This window comes from Bactrocera dorsalis, chromosome 3, assembly GCF_023373825.1.
Source record: "Bactrocera dorsalis isolate Fly_Bdor chromosome 3, ASM2337382v1, whole genome shotgun sequence".
NCBI classification, from domain to species: Eukaryota; Metazoa; Arthropoda; class Insecta; order Diptera; family Tephritidae; genus Bactrocera; species Bactrocera dorsalis.
The window spans coordinates 20280102-20305637 of record NC_064305.1 but is presented as its reverse complement, the minus strand read 5'-3'; the positions used below and the strand labels follow the sequence as shown (position 1 = coordinate 20305637).

Here is a 25536-nt window from a genome sequence, read left to right as displayed (position 1 = left end):
ACTACTCTCAGTTTAAAGGTTTAGACAAATTAGCTCTCAGTTGACTCTATACCCTTTTAGGTCGTTAACGCTTTAGTCTAAAGTATTCAAAGTGAGTTCATGCCAATTTTACCAAACACATTTTTTTCTACACCATGACTCTGATAGCCATTCAGACGAATTCATGTTTCAATCCCCTATTTCCTGTAAAAAAAAATTAGCTCAGTAATAAAGCAATTAAAATTTCAAAAAGTGTCTGCAAACAATTATTAGTCACTTCACATTTTAAAAACACCTTTCCAACAGATGGTTCTTCCTCATTCGAATGGAATTTGAATCAAAACATAACCTTTAAAACATTGAAAACACTAACTAATACTTTCCTCTCTCTCTCTCTCGTTACAGAATCCGCTACAGTCAACGCGCGTACGCATCATAGCAACCAGCTGGTTTCAGCCGTACGCCATACGGTGTTGTTGTCATTGCAATGCATCGATCATTGAAGCCGCACGCACAAGCTAAAAAGGTACCACCACCTGCGCTACCCGGAGATCCCGCACCGCAACAGCAGCAAATACCATTATACCGTTTAGGTGGCAGTATTTCGAGTGCAGCTGGCAAACAGCTGGATGATGGCATCATAATGAGTAGCATGGTATCGTCGCCATCCTTGGAGGAGGGCGGTTTCAATTTGCCACGTGAGCCATCGGTAGCATTGCGCATGAAAGGTGCGTATGTGTTATGGGCGCATGTATGCGTGTGTGTATATGCTTGCAAGGCATACCACAATATTTGTCATACTTTGTTCGCAATGTCCCATTGTGATTGATTTTCTTTATACTATTCACTTTCTTTCCATCTAGATGAAATAAGCGAATACGCTACAGTCATGTCCACATCAGGCACATCACAATCGTCGGGCTCCTCTGCCGGCACTGCTGCAGCTGGCAAACAACAAGCAGCTAATCAAGTAGCCACTGGTGGCGCAACACTTTTATCCACCGCAACTAATCCGCTGCTCAGCGGTTGTCCACCCACAATAGTGCCATGTCCACCGCCCGTGTTTTGCGCCACACTACGCGAACCGCTCACACACAAAGCGGCCGTTTACTATCATCAACAATTGGCGCTGCAAGAGGATCAGGGTATCGATTTGACACAATCGCCAGGTCGCGATTCGCCCGGTTCGTCGTCGGGTTCAGCTGGTTCTGGTTCGCGACACTCTACAGCTAGCTTGGATTCGGGTCGTGCCTCATCGTATTTGACTGGTGTGTCGGGTGCATCGATACGTGGTAGTGCGGGCGGTGCACTCTCATCGCCACGTTGCAGTTCGGTGAGTTCATGTTCGATTGGTAGTGTCGATCGGCAACGTAACGATGAACTTATCATCGATTGGCTAATGGAGATGAAGTGTGAGGAGTATGCACAATTGTTTATAGCGGCCGGTTACGATTTGCCGACCATTGCACGAATGACCCCCGAAGATTTGACAGCGATCGGCATAAAAAATCCACACCATCGTGAGCGCATAAAACAACGTATCGATAAGTTGCAAGTATTGGATAACTTGCCACATTTCGTGCCGGTAAGTCCAGTTTTTAAATGGCTACACTATTTACTAATAATACAACAAAGTAGCATAAGCAGACGACGTCGAGTTGGCGTAGAATAGTCGGGCCATAAGTGAAAAGCTTGCAGCGCTGGTTTTATCACGCTTTCCACATTTTTGTGTAGGTGTTTGTGATCGATCGACTAGTCGCTGTATTTTATGGCTATGTGAACGAAGCACATTAAAATGGCAAATGATTTAATTGGAAGCGAGGTAGATAAATCAAGTAAAGAAATATAATATGCTGCGCTGAAAAGCTTAGCTGTAAATAAGATTTCGAATTGCACGTTGTGAGCATGCAAAGCAGATTGTCTTACGATTCCTAAACCAGCTTGAGACATGTGGGTGGCAATGAGTTTCGCGCGCTATTAATATTAAACACTTAAGGGTGAGGCACGTCATATAAACGAGTATCAATTAATTGTCGGCTTTCAACAATACTGACAACGCTTGATTGGTACTAACTCTTGGCGTCAGTAATAATGTGTACATAAACAAAGTAACAATTCCTTGAAATATTGGCGGGTATACTAACCACTATACTATCGAGGAATCAATAAAATTGTTCATTTAAGAAATCTACTTATCAATATGGCGTGTTTAATGCTGCTTAAGACGGATTGCCGTCGAATTCTCTTTACAAATATATCTCTTTACACTGTTATTTATTTGCGGAAATGAAAGATGGTCTTTCTTCTGTGTTTACCGTTAATACCAATATTTCCAACTAGGTGGTATACATAATTATACTTATATCCTCCATAGCATTTGAAAATGTAAGTTATACTCGGGCTCAAGAACTATTATACTGAACTGAAGAGGTCGAATATGAACTACCTGACTATCGTCAATGATCCATACTATTTCCAGGTAAAAACTCAATTAAAGAAGGGGTTCTGAAGGGTGGTGTCCTCTCCCCGTTATTATTTTACTTCTCCATCTCGAAACTACCACAACCACCAGAAGGCATTTCTATTATCTTGTACACTAATGATTGTATGATAATTACGTCCGGCCACGGAATCGATGGCATGTGCTCAAACGTAAACCGCAATCTCTCCGACCTTTTTCGCTTTCCCGCTGCACGGAACTTTACACCCTCCCCCATTAACCTTTAACTTATGAGGTCAAATTTCGAAACGTAGATTTAGAGGTAGTAGTAAATTTTACACCATTTTGATTGCTAAAATTTATTAGAGATTTTTTTATTATAATACTTACAAATTTCATCAAACTGATTTAAATTAATTCTAATTACAGTATTTGGAAAGAAAATTTTAAACTCTGTATTTTTTTGAAAAATGTGTCGTTTATTTTAGAAGCCTTTTTTATGAGAAAATCAAAACACAAGGTATAAAATTTACTACCACGTCATGAGTTAAAGGTTAAATCCACAGCAACCATATTCACAAACTAGAAGAAGGAGTAGAGACTTGACCTTAATATTGCTGTCGAAGGCATTAAGATTCCGACTGTCAATAACTTTATAATTTTAGGTATGACTTTCGACAGTCTGTGGTTTTTCACTCCTCATACGACCGCGTTTATCGCCAAAGTAAGGAACCGTAACAAAATCTTCGGGTCGCTAGCCGGCAGTACATGGGAAAAGGACACATTGGCAACATACAAGGCAATCGGCAGGCCGATCCTTAACCTACCTTATCTAACCTTTTCCATCCTAACGGAGATTAGGTATCCGTTACAACAACAACAACTCGTCGCAAATATTCTTTCAAGATTTATTTAAAGGACAATAATTACAATAATTTTTATTGAGACGCTGATTGGAAGAGCTAATAGCCCCTAAATTTGAAATTTCTAAATAATAAAGTAATAATAAAAATTCACTGTCATTAGCGATATCGCCAAAATCGTTCCCAAACTCAAAACATATTTACGGTTAACATGAAAAGCGAAGTATGCATACTCAAGTTTTCCCACAAAGCTTTTGAAAATGCCAGCAACCAGCTGTCTGTCAAGAACCTGCTGCTAAAATTGACATATTTTTCATAAACCCACTCGAAATGATAATTTCAAAAATCGCAACTTAGATCTACTCATACACACTTATGTAAATTTTATGCACGTAGGCCCAATGAATTCCGAATTTCAGGAATGCAAAGCGGCGTGGAATATTTCACGAGCTAACGGCTTTTGACTGGCAAAAATCGAACCAAATGAATTGTGTGAATGACTGGCGATCTAGTAATGTGTGTGGGTTGCACGGCGAACAGGTTCACAATAACAACAAAAAACAACATACAGGTACAGCCTGGCCAGGCAAAGGCTTTTTTTCGTGGCGAAAAGCTGTAAGCCATCGCTCTTGTTACATACGTGACTTTCATTGCAATTGCAATGGCACTTTTCGCACTGCATTCGCCTTCAGGCGTCCAATACACTTATCTACAGTTACTCAGCTGTGTGGCGTGAGTGTGTTATTTCCTGCAGTTGACACAATATACACATGCAACCACATACATACATACACATTTACATTTGCTTGTAGAATGCTACTGATTCATTTGTTTACTTAGCTCAAGCCACGATAACAGCCGATAACATAATATCATACTTAATAATAATAATAACAACAATAATCAAGCGCGTGTTTCGTTGCTGGCCTGTGAATATTTTTTCTGTGCAACATGTATGCAAGGCGAATACAGCTTTGCCGACACTTGCAATGAACGGTCACACATTCCGCGCCGCGCATGCACCTCGCGACACACACACACACACATATACGTTCATATGCATGTGTGCTTGTGAGGTTACAGCCAACAGCAACGGTGTTTATTTTTGTTTATCACTGCGCTCTTTTTTTTGTTTTTTATATGCATTTAACTTATTTTTGCTGCTTGCAGCAATGACTGCCTTTTATCGTTAAAGCCATGGCTTTTCTCTATTTTTGTTCATTTCATTTCATGCATTACCGCTGTTTTGTTATTCAATTTTTCGCAATCACCATAAAAATCGCCATTTAGCTGTTATTGCTTTTCACATACACACACACACGCACACAGTCACTCATAGGCGGCAAAGTACTCAGTCACTTGCAGCGTGAGTTAACTTATCTCGCATTGTTTTTAACTCGTTGTTATTTCTTTTTGTCCTTATCCACTTGTGTGTATTTTCTTTTTTTTTATTTTTTTCTTCTTTTTTAATAAATAGCTTACACTTGTTGCGCTTTCGGCCTTTAGTTATGCTTACCGTTGCGTTAGGGTATTACCAAAATCATTTCATTAGTTGAGCTAGCGGTACTAGCTTTGTTTCAAAGTATACGGTGTGTCCTAAAAATATGAGTACAAACTTTAAGTTTTGTTCCGAAGCATCAGTTAACTCTCCTTTAAAACGGAAAGTGTATCCAGTATTTTCTGTTGATTTATCTTAACCTTTCCGAAGCACATTTTGTTGCTTTCAAATAAATTTATATAGAGTTAAGTTTCGAAAACCTGGTGACCAGTAAAGTAAAAGGTGATCCATTTTGAGGTTACTTACTTTTTAAAGAAAAAAACGCAGAAACTTCAAATTTAATGGAGAATGTTTATTGTCATTCAAAAGATTCTTCGACATTTTTTCTTTTTGAAGTTTATCTCTTTCAAATGTTAGTCGCGGCTACGTCTGAGTTGGCCCATCCGTTGAGACCAATTTCCGATGACTCGTTCGAGCATTGACTGGTAACACACGATTGATATGCGTGTTGTTTCGGCTTGAATCGAAGCGAGATTGTCCACATAGGCTTTTAACTTTACATATCGCCACAGGAAAAAAGTCTAACGGTGTAATATCACACGATCTTGGTGGCCAAACGGCCGGCCCAAAACGTGATATTTTCTGCTCACCGGAGTGTTCTCTCAATAAATCCGCTTATTGATGCGAAGTGTGGGAGTGGCGCCGTCTTGTTAAAACCAAATGTGGCCGTGATCACCATCTTCAATTTCAGGCATCAAATAGTCGGTTATCACGGCGCGATAGCGGTCGCCATTGACGATTACGTTCTCACCGACATCATTTTTGAAGAAATATGGACCAATGATTCCACCGGTCTACAAATCATATCAAAACGTTGTTTTTTCTGGATGAAATAACAACTCTTGAATCTCTTCAGGTTGCTCCTTGTCCCAAATGTAGCAATTTCGCTTGTTTACATGCCCATTGAGCCAGATGGGCCTCATCACTGAAAATAATTTGGCCCGAAAATGTCGAATCTGCTTGGATCTTTTCCAGGGCCCATAGACCGAAGCGATGTCTAAGTTAGTGCGAACGGCGCCGAATTGAATCTTCACGGTCTTCATGTACACTGTCAGCTACGGCTTCTTTATTTTCTTTACTGCGTGCTGGACGTATACCATAATCGGTTTGAATATTATCCCATATTGAAAGTTGGATCTAAAGATGGGTGATGGTGTAGCGAATAGTACGCTCAATAGGCCGATTGTGTTGACCATAAGTTGAGCGAAGCACACGAAGCACATTCTTTACAGAACGTGAAATTTCGTAATAAAGTTAAACGATTTGTAATTGTTGTTAAGACATAAGTCTTTCCATAATTAAAAGTCAAACAATACTGAGCAAAAATAACATGCCATCATGACACGACTCCTACGTGATCTGTCAAGAGAAAGCCATTCAAAAAGTACCTCTGCTTGCTCTTAACAACCACCCTAATGCGCATCATATAGTATACAAAATTCATCCGTAAACTGAAATTTCTCTTAACTTCCACAATAATTACTCCCTTGAATCAGCAAATTATTTCCAATTAACAATGTTAAGCGTATTAGTTATATGATACATACAGACACAATTATAAGCACACACGACACTTACCTGTTTCAGCTGAAGCACTTTACACAAGTATACAGCTACTGAATTGCGAACATAATTACTCACTTTTTTCTGTCTGAAACAAATTAAAAACTAATGGCGGCTGCAATCGTTTCAATAGACAATTAAGTCATTGTCATATTTGTGGTTATAACTCTCTGACTGGATATGCGGCTTTGGCAGCAGCACTCTCAAACGCAACGCAAAACTCGCCTCAAGTGAGCTGTAATTGCTGGCAAATATTTACATTTTTTTCCAAGTCATTACCTATATTGAATATGTGTACTTATATTCTGGTCTCTTATGAGCTATTTGTCACATGAGCTGATATTTATTGGTTATATGAAGTGGCCGATAAGTGGCCTGACTTTTAAATCAACAGTGAAATTGAGTTGTTTATTACAGAGTGCCACAACAATTCGTTTTTTCTTTAGTATTGGAGGCTCAAAGTAATTTATGTAATTGCTTTAGGTGTAAAATCCACAACCTCTTCTATAGACTAGAATGAATATATAACGTATATACTATATAGTCTAAAGACTAGATAGAAAAAACGAGCACGGTATAGGAGTGTAGATTTATGAAACAACAATTTAACGCATATATTCACCAATCATTGCGCAAACTTTAAAGCATCATTAGAGGTTAGGTTGAAAGTTTTCAGCCAAAGTGTGAGAAGACTTTTTGAACTCAACTCTTTTGTTTCGCCTTTGCTAGTACTTTCTAATTAGATCCTAAAGTAGCAATGTACGTGTATACTTTCTAATATTAGACCCTACTGTATCACTTCACAAGTGTCTGTAGCCAAACATTAGTACCATACGCTAAGTCTTTTTTTTTCAAAACTTAAGTCCAACGTCCAATTGATCCAATAATGGCCAGTAATATGTTAATTGATTGTTTTACCATGTTCGAATAGGTCGATGCAATTATTCTATGTGGATCCCAAAAAACATACCTAAAACCTTGTCTGACAACAATTTTTATTTTTTTTTAATTTGCTGTAGTGATTACTCTGTGACAAATGATCCAATCACTATCAAATTCTGAATGATCTGTGTATGTTTTCTATAAAATGACCTACCAGCAGTTTTTTGATTTGATCAAAAATATAATCTGCAATAACTAGTAACTATAATGGTCCCTTATGCAAACCTCCTCTCCTTTCTTTATGTCCTGGAGTGTAAATACCGAAAAAGGTATTCAAATAATTGTTGTTGTTTATACCCAATCGTCGTGGGTTTGTTGGCATAGGCCATAGTCTTGACGTAGCACCACAGGAAATAGTCTAACGGCATCAAATCACACGACCGAGGCGGCCAATTTACTGAGCCATTTCGTGAGTAATACGTTCACCAAACTTGGCCTTCAATAAATCGATTGTGACATTCGTTGTGTGGCTTTTAGTGTCACCGTCCTTTTGGAACCACATATTGTCCAAGTCCATATCATCCAATTTGGGTCAAAATTTTCGGTTATCAATGGTGACTCATGGAGTACGTGTGGATTGTTCACCGACCTGAGCCAGAAATGAGCCTCATCGCAAAAGATGAAAATCCAAATCATTTTCCAATTGTTGCTCAGCCCAATTCACCAACATACGACGATTCTGGTGGTCAAGCGCCTTCAGTTCTTGCAAGGATATAGGACAACATCTTTTCGCAAAATTTGCCACAATGACGTCACAAAGATACCCAACGCTTGAGAACGACAATTAATACGCGGCAGCTATATTCTCGAGGGTACATTTTTGTCTTCTTGGCACGGGAAGATTTTGTACTGTATCTGTGGATTAAAATTTTTCCACTAGACGGCCAATTGTTGATCGGACAGGACGATTATGCCGACTATAAATTGGACGTAGCACTCTTAAAGTTGAGGCCACTGGCTTGTTGTTGGATCGTATATCTTTCCATGATGAAATGGCAAACCTTACTGAAAGAATTGTTAAAAGAGCGGAGGAAAAAATATTCCTATTCGAAAAACCCATCGTATTTTGTAGAGTACGGTATAAAAAATATTGGCATAAACAAAAAACATTCTTAATCATATTGCTTTTTCACGGTTGCTTCTCGGTAGTTATAAGCATATGTATACATATGTATATACCTCGCTTACTGCCACTAGAAACTCTTTTATTATGTTGCAGTTTGTCGCTGCGAACTTCAGAAAATATTTTCAAACAGGTGACGCCCTCTTTCTGTGCTAACCTTGCTTGAAAATGCCTTTGTAAGTCAAAAATGCCGAAATATGATAAATTATTACGGTTATTTGCCACGCTGCCCCAACTAATCCATTTAATTCGACAATTCTTTCCAAATGAGTGCATTGTTTATGCAAGTTTAAGGTTAGCTGTTGCGAAAATATTTACTACTGGTGAATTCGTGTAGTTTTCAATAAAAAAATTGGCAGCTAACAGATTTGACGTGGAGTCAAAAAGGCAGCGCGCTTTGTTTGCAAACAACCTTCAGAGTGGAAAAAATTGCCAACTATTACTCAAGCAATAACACTGCACAAACATTGTAATTAAGCAACAATGTACGCATATAAGCCATAAATCCCGCTTTAGACGGATTTTTAATGCAAAGTACAGTATGTACTGCTAGTTAAGTGCCAGCTTATGTACATAATGTATGACCTCACCGCTGCGGTTGCGCATAAGTTGCACGTTTTCAACTTAACTCTTGGCGGACACACACATACATAGATCTTAGCATATGTTTGTGTGTATGGTTTTTCTCACATAATTGTTGTTGTTTTCTGCTGATTTTTGTATTCTAACTTGGCGCATTCGCTTTCCAACGGCTTGAGCGCTCGAACTCCACGCTGGCTTGTAAGTCTAGAATTTATAATTAAGCGCAGTTGTAGTATTGCTGTTTGTTGTTGCTCTTGAAACAATTGGAATTCAATGCATAAAATACATATTTAATTTAAATGCGTTTTAATTAAATTTTTTTTTATTATTGATTTCTGCTTCACTTCTTTCTTACCGCTTTAATTGCTTGGCATTATTATGCAATAAACCGGTTGAATTTTTTATATCGATTTGATAGCTAGTCTAAATAATAAAGGCATAAATCATCACTCGTCAGTGTGGTATTAACGAAGCAATAACTTTTAGCGCCAAACGAAAGTAAACAATGGCGTCGCTTTCATTTGATATCAACAGTTGAGTTGAGTTGTAGCAGGGACGGAAAAATGAAAATATGTCTATTATTAATGCGTTTATCGGCCCACGTTGACGTATGTGAGTTATTGTTTGCCGCGTTTAAATCTAAAGCTTACGATTTAGTGTAATTCCTTGGCAGCTATTTTGTGGCTTTTCTCAGCAAATACACCTACGACGTGCGCGGGAGTCTAGTAAAATGTGCCTAAAATATGAAAAATCACTCTGCACTGCAAATCTTCGATGTTGCTTATGGTTAGTCTAGATTTATTATTATTTTCATTATGACAGTATTAAAGTTTATAGTCATTTCCGCACTTATAAATCATCTATTATTTTTTTCTCTGTTTTAGGCAGCAAATTAAAATTGTGCCGGAAAGTCTTCCCTGACTTATGCTGTGTTCCTAAATTAACGATTAACGTAACCAATATGTCGTGAGCGAGAATCATTAGCCAAACTCGATTCTAAAATCAAAAGTTCGCTGCTAAAGCGCGGAAACTCTAAATCCATTTTAAATAATCTAGAAATGGTATTATTTTTGCATTTAATAGATCTGCAAAACGCTGTAAAATTGTTTCAAAACCATGCACAGACTGTTAATATTGAAAAACTCTCAGATACGCAGGTTATTTTCCTTTCTCGGTTAGACTGAGGCGAAAACTGGCTTGAACTGGACACCGCTTATGCGGTTAGTTAAAAATAGTGTGCCAGTCGTTACAAGAACTGCGGTATACACCGTTGCTAATGAGCAAAGGACCATAACTCTTCCGCAGAAACTTTCTTTCGAAAACTCCTAACGCCGACTCATCACATCTTGTCAACCTCCTTGCTTCTTCATCATATAGCACTACGGGGATGAGAGTTGTTTGTTGTTGTTGTGGCACAATTCTGCCGAGTTGACATTCCTTGGCCGTTTCGGTAACGTAGACCCGACCATCTGAGAACTGTCGCTACAACAACAACGGGGATGATGAGTGACTTGTTGAATTTGGTCTTTGTTCACGAAAGAGGCCTTGGATTTCGAAGCTGACGTTGTTGTTGGTGGTGGTAATGTTGGTTCCAAAAAAGACGTAATTATCTACGATTTCGAAGTTATAACCGTCAACAGTGACGTGGGAGCCAAGTCGCGAGTGCGACGACTGTTTGTTTGATGACCCCTCGTTCACTACCAGACCCATTAGCTTCGCGTTCAGTCCAGTCCAGTCTGGAGAAAGCAGAACTAACGGCGCGGGTTTTAAGGCCACTGATATCAATATCATCATTCTTTTCATTGGAAGTGTATTTTACTTGGCGGATCCCAAACCCAGCGGACAACTTTGGGGAGGAGATGTTTAACCTTCTCACTTTAGCTCGCCTTCAAACGCATGTGTTTTTGGCTACCTAGAGGATACTTGGTCTAAGACCGAAAGTCGTTAGCTGCTTGAGCTAGTACATGTAAAAAAAATCGTTTCTGGCCACTCTTGACTTCATCCTCCAGGCCTTCAGTTATCTCAAAATAATGATCCATCGAAAGATATCGTCGAAACTGTAGCCTGGATTATCGCTAGAATTGATTTATTGCCGACGATCTACACCTATGTATATACAAGGTTCGTTCCAATGGTTTTTTGGCAAAATCAATTTATTTTATTCAAAATAGTCTCCTTCTGCTTCAATACAGCTTTTTGCACGGTTAAAAATCATGTCAAACGAGTGTTTTAGCTCGTTGGCCGGTATGGCCGCCAGTATGCCGGTGCAAGTCTTTTTAATGGCATCTACGTCTGCATAACGCTTTCCTTTCATGGGCAAATGCATTTTGCCATATCAGGTGAATACGGGGAGTGGTTAATGGTTAAAATGTGATTTTTGGTCAAATAATCGGTCCTTCGAATGTTGGATTCTGAGCAATTTTTGGTCGTCAGTCAATTTGTGCGGAACAAACCATGCACACACCTTTCGTAAGCCCAAATGTTCGGTCAAAATACGATAAATCGATGTTTTGGAGATGTTCCATTTCCATGACTTTTAATGACGATTTCGGCTGATTTTTGATGATTTCACGCTTTCGATGGAATTTCCGGTGATCACGGATTTTGATTGGCCCACATGTTGATCGTCATTTTGTCCTCCCGGCCACTTTGAAAACGTTGAGACCGCTCCTGCACTCTACTACGGGATAGGCAATCATCAATTAAAACGTTTCGGTAAAAGTTTTATCAATTTTAAAACAAAATTTAATGTTGGCTCTTTGTTCGAAGCTCAGTTTCGCACCGTTAACACAAACATACTGACACTAAAAACGCAATAACTTTACTTCCAATCAATGAAATGTCAAGAAATTCTCACTGGACAATCGATAAAGATAGCAGATTCTAATGCCCCAGTCGACATATAGATGGCGCTACCATGGGGCGCTAGATTCAAAAAGTCCTGTTTGCTGTGGAACGCACCTTGTGTGTTGAGAAAAAAAATTTCGCCACAAAAATGTGTTCTCATTTAAAACGATCAATCTTTCAATTCTCTTTTAGAGGGTCGCTAATATTGTATTATGCATAAATAATTAAAAGCTTAGTACTAATAAAATAAGCCCTCCTCCTCGTCTTCAGTATTTTGTCGTCTATTTTTTTGCCTCCTCATGCACATATTTTAAACGCTCTATTGTCCCTTTGAGATCAATCCATTATTATGCCGCTCGCGCCATAAAGCACGTCGTAAACATCTTCACACCTCATATGCAAATTTTTGTCTTGACATGAAAGAAAGTTAACACCGCACGCTTCTACTACTTCATCGCTACAAATCGTCGCTTGATTCATATGCGCAACGCTCTCACTTCCTCTTTGTCAAGCACTACCTGCCGCTAGCCCTTTCTCTTATCGCTCCAAATCTCGCCGGAGAGTTGCGCTTGCGGAATCAATATCTTTGTAAACGCTTTCTATACACAAATGAGAATTTCAATTGACGCGTTTTGTTTGTTTTTCATCGTACCTTTTCGTTCATCAACTCTTGATTTTATTGCCTTGTGTGTGTGTGGGTTTTGCATGTGTGTGTATTTTATGCGCAAATTTGGCAACATTGTGTCTTAAATGTCAACGCATTGACTGCTTCTATAGAAAACAAAAAAAATTAAGTAGCAAAAATACTTCATATCTCCATTCATCCAGCTCTTTGCAAAGTAACACACGTCTGAGTTGAATGCTTTATCAGGTATTTTGGTTTGTTCTTCTTTCTTTTTTGTGTACATTGGAAGACGAAGATTGAAGTATAGAGTGTTTTTTCTGAGCTATACAATTTCATGGAAGTCACATCAAAATAAACACATGAGTTGGCATTTATTTTCAAACTATTCGCGACGCTTTGGTTTCCGAGGTCAATAGAAATCGTCAAAAGCCCTTCGGTGAATGAAACCGACCCTTTATTTCCAGCAGCTTTCGTTGTTTAATCAAATTTTGTCAGTAGTCTATGATAATAACATGACGGCCATAAAGTCATCATAGTTTCTTATTAATCTCTGTCTATTTGTAAAATAATTTATATACTTCAGACAAGACACCCTTTATAAGCTAATTTCAAAACAAATAAAGAAATAAATTCTGTTCTTTTTTTCATTTTTCTTCAGCTACCTACCTGTTATTATGTGGGTCTTTCTAAATTTCCCCTCCTTTAGCCATTCAGTGTTCTTTTGGCATTTGTATACATTTCTCGCCAATTCTGCTTTGATACTTAACCTTAATTTGTGTGCTGCTTAGTTTTTAGTATTTTATTTTCATTTCACCTTTTGTCGGATTTTGTTCCGCTGACTTACAATTTTTGGGTTTTGCTGTTAATTTATGATATTTTAATGATCTTCAATTGATACGCAATCTGCTAACGGTTCTTTGTTATTGAAAAAACAATGGCATAATGAGTTATTAAAGTCAATTTAGAATTTTGCATAATAAATTACAGGTTAACAGAATAGAGCTAAAATGGAGAAACTTCTTTGTGTCAAAACAGAAATGACTACTTAACTCTGTTTGCCGAAAGGTTCCTTTGCATGTCTTTCAATCACTTGATAGTAGATATTTTCTAGCCGACAATCGTAGTTACCACGTTCCATCCCTGTAAATTTTCCTATCGATATTACTTCTTTCACTACATAACGAAACAATTTTATATGATCGTAATATAAAAGGGATTGAAGTAGCTGATAACCTAAATATATTATAGCAAAAAGTTGGAGATTGCGTACATGAAAAAATAATGTGCTCCATGAAGAATGATCACAGTTCAAGTTCTGTCTGTGTAACAAACCAATGAAATCACGGAGAAATTATTTCAAAAAGCTTCTGTCAACTGTATTCTCCGTATCCGGACCTAGCTACTATATACTCTTTACAGAATATTTGAGAAAAGGTGATTGAGGGAAATCACGAAGTGAGATAGCTTCCTTGCTCAAAAAGGAAAAGCTCTGAAATCCAGTCTGAAAAATTAATTGTTTTATAAAAGCATCCGCTTCACCAAGCTTAATATTTTATCATGCACTTATTCAGAAATCGAAATATGTATGTACGTTCCTTCTAGCATAGCTATTGGCTAGATTACATACCATATTCTTTTTGGAATAACAAGTCTGACATAATATATAAAGAAGAAAGTATAAGAGCAATTGGTTTATAGAGTAAACGAATTTCAGCTCACCAATAACGTAAAACAACAAATAATAGATGAATGCATTGATTTTCTGAGATACTTTAGTTTAGGTCGAAAGGTTGATCGAAATTTTTTAAGGCGGTTAATATCAATCCGAGATATTTCAATTCCTGTCTGGCAAAAGCCGACAATGTCGAGTCAGAACAGGTTGGTGGAGCGGTCTCTATCAACTCCAGCTTCAGACTTCCTGACTATTGCAGTGTTTTCCAAGCCGATGTTGCAGCCTATAAGGTAGCAGCATCTACTGCTCCGGAGTGCCGCCTCCTTCAAAGAAGTGACCATTCACTCAGAGAGCAGAGCGGCGATACTAGCCTTGAAGTCATTTACAGTGCCTGACGTCGCTATCAATAGTATCGTCTTTATTATAAGACCGATATGAATGACAGGCTAAGCGGATTCGCAGGAAATGAAAAGCTGATGAGCTAGCAATGAAAGGTAACCTTACGGGTACGTACTCCCGTTTCTTTTTGTGTTCTACTACTAGATAGTTGGGCTTCGCGGAAACTTGGCCAGGCTCGACCACCAAGGCCCAAAGTTCGATCACAAGAGATCTAGTGATGTTTTTGCCCTCAGTAGGGCTAGCCTCTCCCTAGGTGTGGGGCTTTTAAGATGTCATTGCTTCGCAGAAAGTGTATGGAAGAAGATGAGGTGGAAACAACTCAACACTCCCTTCTTGACTGTCCAGCCTGTGGGATGTCAAGGCTTACAAAATTGATAGCGCATACCTTTAAACATCCCTCCCAACTGGCGGGAGTGGAATTTAAACGCATATGCAAATTTGTATTGGCTACTAAGCGTTTTTATAAGTTTGAACACAGGAGTTCTTCTTTGCTACGGCTTCACAAAGGACTACATATAGCAGTCCTCGTGCGATCATTGATCAGCCATCTAACCTTATCAGTCAGTAGACCTACAATAGCGGCTACGATTAACTTTACCAAGGGCAAGGAGTTCGGAAGTTCTCTTACGTTTCACTTTGGGGCAGAAGGGTCTCGGATCGCAGAAGCTTGTCCGCGATATTTGGTTCCAAATTTCTGCAATATTTGATTTCATGTCTTTCAAAATTTTACTTTCATAAATTTCTCAGCGTAATAATTTATGGAAGATCTACACAATAATAATATTAATTCATAAGTAGTCTTAAAACTATATGCCAAGCATTTCTAGAGAAAGTGTAAAACTTGTCAATGACATTTTCCGGTAGATACATTCCAAAAGCTCATATTCCATTTAAATTGAGTGATCTAACTTGTTTGACTATAGTAAATCAACAAATCGCTATACAAAAGGTTTCAATTTGACAGCAAATTTGGCAGATGTCAAAATGCGACCCTGTTATGTGGCTGTTTGTTGATAATAGCGACTCTCCTTTGAATTTCATACTCCGTGCTGCCTTTGCTGCCATTTGAAGTAAGAAATACCCGGCTACATTCCTATTAAACCTAACCTCGACTTTCTACAGTTGTTTGCCAATACAACGAAATAGCAATTAGCACTTGTTAACAATGTTTGTCGTAACATTTTTTATGCATATTAAGTACTTAAAAACTGCTGTGTAACTAAATAATAACAAAAAGTACATCAGTACTTAAATCACATAACATTTAACAGCTTTAGTTATGATAGCAGTGCACGTACGCCATTTAACTGTGTACTATTTTGTAGTTGTTGATGTTTCTTTTTACTTTGGCGGAACACCACTTCGACTAGGTGTTAACTGATTTGGTAAAGGAGGCAAAAATAACAGAAACATATTTGTAAAGATTTTTAGTGACTTGTGGCTAGCGACTGGTGACTTTGGCGCGCAAATGGCTAAATGTCAGCTAACAAAAGCGCACGGCTACTCAATTAGCTGTAATTGGTGAGTGTAATCATGGCATTAGTAAGTATGGCATATATAGCAGGCAGGAGGACAGTGTGTATGTGTTACTGATAAAGGTAAATCTATCGATATATTCATGTATGCGTGTGTGCGTAAAAAATACTCGCATATGTGTTTTGGTATTATAGAAATCCGCCTCTAAGCAACCGAGTATGAGAAAATAGGCAAAACAAAATATTTCGCGCTTCCATATCTAACAAGATAAAGCAGAGCACAATATTTTTCAACAGAATATGTCCGTGAACTACTTTGTCATTACACCAGTTTAATAAACCGATACAATACTTGGAGCGATGGGTACGAGCGAGTGGAGCGCGTTCGATGTAAGATTGCTGCAGCCAGTGTGAGATACATACATACATATGTGCGTAGCAGCCGCTTTGGCGGCTGTCGTAGAGCTGATATGCTGATATGCGACATATGAGGCCACCGGTGGGCTGCTTAAATGCACACATGCGTATATACTTATGGGCTATATAATCACATATGCATTTACATATGTATATGCTTGCATAGAAATACATAGACACACATAGAAAGATATTGAAAAGCATATACATACATACATACATATAACACAGCAGCGCCGAAATTCGACTCCAATCGTTGGTAACACACTGATAAACTACAAAAACTTTTTTATATATTCTAGGTATTTTTTTCCATTTGTCTTTTGTTTCTTCCTCACTGCGTAGTACTTCCACGCTGAAATTGTAAACGCGTAATGTGGTGAACTGAAAACGTCAACTATAATCGGAAAATAAGCAATCAAAAATTCAAGAAAAACAAAACGTTACACACACTTATACATACATATACTTACATATATACGTTTGCTTTATATTTACTTTTACAGAAATCTGTTAAGCTTCTAGGGAAAACTTTATGGACACTGATTAAGAGCATTACATTTAACTATGTTCAGTTAGACGCGCTACCACACAGATTTTTATGACATACATAAGTAAATACGTACATATATGTATACATGCATTACATTTGTTGGTACATACATATGCACATTAGAGCGGGCCGTTTTGCAGGGAGCAAAAATCGCTGGCTCACAACCGTTTTCTGATCCATAGTCTCTGAGGCAAACGAGATTTTATGGAAAAGATTGGATCCACTCTAATGAATTTATGGTATCTATTGTTCCGAAAATTAGAATAATGAACCATTTTTTTTTGTATTTTGACAACTTATGTCCTTCTCAAAGTAATCCCTCTTGGCCTCAACACACTTGTGTCAACTTTTTTTGCAATCCTCGAAACATCTGTGAAGGTAAATTTCCCAAATAGCCTTCAAAGCGCTTAGCGATTCACGTTCAATGTCTTCAGTTGACTTAAAATGGTTTCCCCGGAGCGGTCGTTTGAGTTTGCTGAATAGCCAGATGTCAGACGGAGCTAAATCAAGCGAATACGGTGGTTGCGGCACAATATTGGTTGAAAATATGGCAAAAACTCGAGATGCAGTTGCGACAGCAGAAGAGTTGTTGGTCCATAATTCCGGCCTCTTTTTTCACAGATAATACTTAAATAGTACATATTCCTTGTTGGCAGTGTGATCAGTCGGAATGAATTCGGGGTGCACCACACCTCAATAAAGGATGATATGTTGACATCCTTGATTTCTGATCTCCTTTGGGTTTTTCGGCTTCGGCTCACCTTTGCCACGATATTCGGCGGATATATCGTCTGTTTCCGGGTCGTAAGCATAGATCCAAAACTCATCGCCAGTAATAATACGTTTCATTAAAATCTGGTAGTCGGAAAGCATTGTTTCACAGGTGTTAATGCGACGCTATTTTTCGAAAAAGTTTAGTGATTTTGGAACCAATCAAGCTTACACTTTTCTTAGCCCCAAACGATCTTTCAAGATGGGTTTCACTTATCCTTCCGATATTCCAACGATGCGGGTAAGATTTCTGACTGCTAATCGTCAATTCTTAGGCACCAATTCTTTTATTTTATTGACGTGTTGATCATCAGTTGATGGTGATCGCCGTCGTGGAAGTGGCTCGTTGTTAACACGTTCTCGACCCTCTTTGAATAATTTGTACAAATCAAAAAAGATTGTTCGCGACAAACAATTATCATCGAACGCCTTTTCTTCAGCCAAATTTAACGACAATGCTGAATTTTCATGGCGCCAAGGTGTTCTGTATATTGTGAGATCAGATGGGCCGACTGTACTATGTACCGAAATCTCCCGGAATTTCCAACTAGACACGAGGCAATATTTTCCTTCATGACAACGCTCGGTTTCATGTTAAATCTCAGTTAAAAACTACTGGAATCAGTGTGGTTTGATTCATTCCTGGCCGCTGTTTTTTTTCTTTTTTTGTTTTTTTAAGAAATCCACAAACTACCCGAATGGGGGAGTATAACGATAAAATTTTTAATTGTTTTCCGTAATAAGTAGTTTCGTAACAATTTAAAATATTTATCTGAGTAATTTTCAAAAATTCATAAATGTTACCTTCATTTACATAACTTAATACATATGCTTTGATGTCTCGGATAATGTCGGATAAACAATTTTTAGCTTACATACATTTTAGGTTGTATTACAGACCTACTTGTACTAGATAATGCCTTACAAACATACTTTAGATGCTGCGGATAAAAAGTTTTCACTGAAATTCGTTTCAAAGTAATGCTGAAAATATTTCTCTCCTACAATTAGCTCAAATTTGAAGCACGGATAAATTGTTTTCGTATTTTAAGCCAGATACATTTATTACTTACTATTGCTATATTATTATCCTTACTTTTAAGAACAAATTTAATCACGGATTTGTAAAGTCTTAATTTAGTATATCGTTGTGTTTTTCTTACTTATAGTGTTTATTTCTGATTTTATTTTAGAGTATATCTCACAAGCCTACGAAAATTCTAAAATAGGCCTTGGAACGGCACACATGCATAATTAAAATTCAATTCTAAATGCGATTCTGTGCTGAAACTATACCGTTGGCGCCAATAACACATTGATATGCCATACGTTGGTTACAATACTTCTGCCTCGTGCAGCGTTACTTATGCACGGCATTGTTTTTGCCTTTTTCAGCGCTGCCGTGTTAACTTTGTAAATGCCAGAGCGATTATTTTTGCAAACTAAATAATTGAAGCATTTGAAATTCAACGCAAATTAGCAAATTTTACACGTTAACCATGCGCTCAAAAGTCACGTTCGTCGACAGTCATTCGCTTTTACGCCGGAGATTAAGCGCCGACAATCGACAAGCGTCGAAATGCCAACAATTTCCGATTCGGGGTTTTCTTATTACTTTTTTGTTGTCTAAGTTATGTTATTATGGTTTTTTACTCTTGCAATTTGCTGTTGTTTTTGTGGTTATTTTGTTGTCGAAATTGTAGCTGTTGTCTTTTAGCAGCTTATTTCACATTTAACGAGAAAAATAATGCGAGGCACCACATGAAAACAAAACAGCAACAGCAACAAACAACTGAACACGAAGACAAGCTTAGCCGAGAAATGACCGCCAGCGGGGCAATAGCATTTTGGAAAAGAAGTCAAAAAAGACATATAAAATACGTAAACGACAGCAAAAGCTGCACGTTTAAGAAATCACATGGAAGCTTAGAGGGGCAAACCCCATGCGCGCTCGCATGTCGATTCGTTTGGTTGGTACCGCTTTCAGCAAGCGCCTGCAGGTAGCTAATGGCGTGACATGCTGGCCATTGGCTGGACCGATGGTTTATTTTATTTTCACATTTTCTAACTTTTTTCAACTAGCTCCAGATGCTAACTGAAAAACCTGTTATTGTGCTACTTCTAATGTCCAAACGCTGCTATTTACTTATTTTGAAGATTTTTTTTTATCTTTGCTTGATTCCTCATATTTTTGCATCAAAATTCTTTATAAATAAAATAAACTAAATAAATAAAATTCTTTAAAAATAATATATAAAGACTCATGCGACATGTTGCTATAGTTGTTTTTACTTGTAAACCTTAAAATAATTGAACGGATGTGGAGTTATTTATTTATAAATGATAAGAATGATGAGACGTCTTGAAATCCGGGTAACTGTCTGTCTGTCCAACCGTACAAGCTATTGAGCAATTGAGCTATTTTGACAATACTTGTTACCGATGTAAATTCCTTAGCACTCAAGGCAGGTCGAATGAAATATTTGAACGAAAGACATTACTCTAATATATAATAAATATTAAGTAATTTTTTATTGATTTTGCTCATTTCGAAAAAAATGTTGACATTGCAATTTCAAATCGATATTCTTTGTTCTGTGGGATCCCTTTTGAAATGGACTCGATGTGCACTGAAACAAAACCACATCCATTGCCTGTCCAATGCGTACCGGATATGAGATACCACAATTTACAATGAAATGGCAATGGCGCCATCTGTCGCAAATTGATCGTACCAACTCAGAAGCCTTGAGATATCTGTATGAAACTTGAAATGCGCGTGCCTTTGCAAAAAAGTTTGAATCCGTAGATTGAAAAAATCAGACCAATGTCAGACCCTTAAAATGTCATTTAGTGCCTATAAAGTGCCATAAATAAGCACTAAATTAAGATATACTCTAAACAAAGGGGCACCTGTGAACGAACATTTTGAAAAAGTGGACCCACCCTCTAATAAATTTAGTCTATATGTCTTCCGATATATGTCTTCTGAACCACTGAAGTCACAACAACAAAAATTCACCTCGCGCAAATATTATAAGAACTTCTACCGACAGTGTGAAAATGGATGGTAACCCCGTTCAATCCCCATATAACGGTATTGTTAAGAACTAGTACAAGCGCGTTAAACCAATAACTTAATACGCCAGAGACATTAAATTTTAGCCCCGAGATGGTATGATAAGGCTTTAATGGAGCCGAGATTAAATTTGGGCGATGGTTGTGGCACCGCCCACTTTTAGGTGAAAACATATCTCGAGATCCGTCTGAAAGATCTGAACTAAATTTGATAGACGTCCTCTGACATTTTTAATTTACAGTGTGGAAATGGGCGAAATCGCACTACAGCCACGCCTACTTCCCATATAATATATATTTTAAATTCCATCTGATTCTTTCCTTACAAGTGAACAAATCAAGAAGTAATATAACGGTATAAAATTTTGCACGAATAATGCCTTGAGAGTATGCCACCTTATGACCCAAAATTGTCCAAATTCAACCAAAAGTGTCAAACCCCTAGGTACCAAATAATTAGATCCCAGTACTTATAGGGGACTTTTTACCGAAAATAGTGGCCAATGTGTGATATTTATAATTGAAATTCGGAGAGAATACTTTCCTGATAGTAGTATGTATGTGTACTACAAAATGCTTGAATCTGGTCAATACTTCGCATAGTACCCATATACCTAATATAAAGATTTTCGAACTTCCGGGTGACTTTATACCACAAACGTCGGCGAATATGTCAGTTATCTTAATAACATTAAGAGTTCGTGATTTTCTTATAACGGTGCATATTTGTGCTTAGATTGAATAAAATCGGGTGAAAAGTGACTCTAGGCCCCATATAACTAACAGGCCTTATGTACCTGAAGATACTTCCCTGGCTTTAATCATTGCGAGTTGCAAGAGTATGAAATGTTCGGTTATAGTCGAACTTACCAAAAAACAATTTGTCAATTAAAATAGTATTTTTTTAATATATTTATATATATATTTGTTACTACCCTATTATTATTTTTGTTTATTTTACCTTCGATCTGTTTATTTATTTTAATATAATTATTATTTTTTTATTATTTAAAACTTCGATTTATATATATGTACATATACATATATGCATTTTAATTATCTCCATTTTTTATCACGCATTTATCTTTTCGCATATTTCATTGTATTCCTTATCCTCACTATCGTGCCGCCTCTCGTGGTTTGCTTCGTTTATTAATTTATTTTGGCGTCACCGCTCAAGGTCGGTGATTTGCCTATACTGCCGTCTTCACAGCCCCGCGCCACTTTGTTTTGTCTGTTTTCGTTCAACTTTGTATCCACTTGTCTGCCTACCTTAGCCTCACAGCTCAACTAGTCTGTTCTCGCATGCGATTTCTCTCACACATCTAACGTTTTTCAAGTTCTTGTTTGTTTTTATTTCTGTTTACTTTTGTTGCCTGTCTTTCTTTATCTGCGATAAATTCCTATTATTGCTTGACTCCATTTATTTGCCTTACACTATTTGCAAAAATACAGAAAAAAAGTTGAAATTTATAATATTTCGTTATATGAGTATTAGTCCAATGGAGATAAAGTAAAAAGTGTCAATAGCACAAATAAACACACTTATACGGGCTTTGTGCTTGGCGCTCATTAATCAAATAAGACAATATTCATTTCAAATGCTTTTGCTATTTAGAGGCTTGAAATATTCAATGAGCATCTAGCGTAGATATTGATTTGAATTGAATAAATAATGCGCTGCGCGGCATATTTAATAATAAACACATACATATACACACGTACTTATATTTATAAATAAATAAACAAATGTAAAATGAGGAAAAAAGTTGAAAAATTTACAATAAAAATGTCGTCCATCTTCTTCAATCAATTTATGCAAATCACAACCATTCACGTTGATTATAAATAAATTACTTTTGTTAATTCCATGAACGGCTATAATTATGTATATATACTCGTAATTATCTTCGAATGGTTGTCTTCACCGAAGTTATGCATATAAATTAACTTTCATAGTGAGTCATAACCAAAAAAAATCGGGTCTTAATATATGCCTGCATTCGGATAAACGTATCTTCTCTTCAGGTGATACTTTGGTGTCTTCAGCTTACTTATTTAACTCAAGTTATACTATCGGATAATAAGCGTGGATAAATTGTTTCCAGCTTCTTTTCGAACAGGGGCCACTTACATGTCCTCAGCTTACTTATTTAACTCAAGTTATGTATTCGGATAAAAACGGATAAATTGTTTCTAACTTATTTTCGAATGTTCGATACTCAGCTTACATATTTAACTTAGATTATGTATTCGGATTAGCGAGGATAAATTGTTTCCAGCTTTTTTTTCGAACAGGTGATACTTAGGTGTACTCTGCTTACATATTTAGCTCAGGTTATTATTCGGATAAGCGCGGATAAATTGTTTCCAGCTTTTTTTCGAACAGGTGATAATTAGGTGTAATCAGCTTACATATTTAGCTCAGGTTATGTATTCGGATAAGCGCGGATAAATTGTTTCCAGCTTTTTTTCGAACAGGTGATAATTAGGTATACTCAGATTGCATATTTAGCTCAGGTTATGCATTCGGATAAGAACGGATAATTTGTTAGCATCTTCTTTTTAAACAGGTGGTAATTAGGTATGCTCAACTTACTTATTTAACTCAAGTTATGTATTCGGATAACAGTATTCAGCATTTTTCGAATAGGTGATAAGTAGGTGTACTCAGCTTATGTGAACAGATCGTACAAACAAAATACGAATGTAATATTTTTAATTATAGTTTATAATCGCAATAGCAATCATGAAAACCGCGTATATGTAGTTTTAAGTAAATGTAACTAGGCTTAAATTTCGATTATCTTTACATGTGGATAATTTGCTCTCGATATACATATGTAGATCAGTAAAACAATCCTTATTCGTAATTTTTAAACACTTAAGAGGCTTTAGCACCAGCGCGGATAATATCAAACTTAAGTGGATAATGTGTTTATTGCTTCATTTTTTGGTATTCTGTTTGAGATATTTCTATACAAATGTGAGCGAGCCTTTTTATCAGGTTTCTTTAATTGTCTTAAACATGATTATTATCGTTTATCGTGATAAGACAAGTATAATCACATATAATTTTTATAGACAAAGCTTACGCGAATTAATTAGATAAACAATCCCTTGTTATGATCAATAACGATTCTATGAATAGTGTACATATATTATAAACTTTTTTTATAAGTCAAATATTAGTTTATGTGTTTCAGTAGACTATTAGTCATAAAATTATCCGTTATCCACTTTGTTCTCCAATAATACTTTTCTACAATGCTCAATGATACTTAAGGTTCCATTTAACTCATGTGATTTTAGCATGCGTAAAATTTGTATTTGTTGATATTTTATACATATATCCGGATAAAAGCTAATTAAGTTGTTATTATAAATTTAAATTCTTCTATAATATCCGGATAAAACATTACTAATTTTGACAAACAAAAACTGAAAATATTTATAGGTTTTATGGTAAATTAATTTTATTCTCTACACTATAAACAAACTTTTTGTATCAAATGGTTTTTCTATTATACAACCACTACAAAGTTCGTTAAAATTATTGTAAACGTAATATTTTTAATTTGCGAGCATAACCTTGCTATCGGATAAGCGTGGATAATAGATTTCGGAGTAAAAAGTTATATATTTTGTTGTAATTCTTATAATATATTATATGATAACTATGCCATGCAATTTTCATTTAAAGAATTGCCGCGGATATTAGAGGATAAGCTCTCGGATAATCGGATAATTTCGGAGTAAAAAGTTATATATTTTGTTGTAATTCTTATAATATATTATATGATAACTATGCCATGCAATTTTCATTTAAAGAATTGCCGCGGATATTAGAGGATAAGCATTTTTTTTAAAGAAATTTCGCGCATTTTCAAACTCATTTCTTCAGCTTTAAGTTTAGATAAAATTTTACTTTTGTACTTATATGTATATTTACTTAAATATTGCCACGGATAATGGCGGATAAGCATTTTTTAAAGGAATTATATTCAAATAAATAAGAAAAAAAATTACTCACTTTTGTACTTATTTAGATAATTACTTAAATATTTCTCATCTTTATTTTCTTTCTCCTTTTAGGGCTCTATCGAAGAATGGCTACAACTGTTACGTCTCGAGGAATACATTCAACCACTACTTGATCAAAACTATAAAACTGTACGCGACGTCACGCAAGTCACTTGGGAAGACTTGGAAGATATTGGTATTGTTAAATTGGGACATCAAAAGAAGATTCTCTTAGCCATTAAGCGTGTAAAGGATATCATAAGCGGAAAGTGGAATCCAGGCGGTATTAATGCTTACCAACAGCAGGTGAGTGTGTGGAAAAATCAATTTCTTTTTTAAGAAAACTAAAGTTTTTAATTTATTGAGAATACAAGTTTAATTAAAAAATTATTTATTATTAATTAATTATCTAAAATATTAAATTAAAATTTTACTTCAAAATATTTTTTAAAATTTTATTCGATTTTTTTATTAAAAATCTAATATTTTCTTAAAGCATAGTTTTTAATATATTTTTATGAAACACATTCTTATAATTTATCTTTCTTATGTTTTTACTATTATTTTTTCTCTATTTTTCGGTTCTTTTCATTTTATTCAATTTGTGATCTTCTGTTGCTGCCAAT

At 36.5% G+C, this 25536-nt stretch overlaps 1 protein-coding gene across 8 annotated transcripts in view; it reads left to right on the top strand.

Moving 5' to 3' along the window:
- The window catches only part of LOC105222219 (uncharacterized), a 63119-nt gene that overhangs the window by 31481 nt on the left and 6102 nt on the right, over positions 1 to 25536 (top strand). For all 8 annotated transcript variants that reach the window (XM_011199445.4, XM_011199446.4, XM_049453086.1 and 5 more), the window contains 3 exons: positions 385 to 707; positions 843 to 1564; positions 24983 to 25216. In XM_011199445.4, the coding sequence (XP_011197747.2) occupies positions 467 to 707; positions 843 to 1564; positions 24983 to 25216 (1197 nt within the window). In that variant the 5' untranslated portion in view covers positions 385 to 466. The remainder of the gene's footprint in view (positions 1 to 384; positions 708 to 842; positions 1565 to 24982; positions 25217 to 25536) is intronic.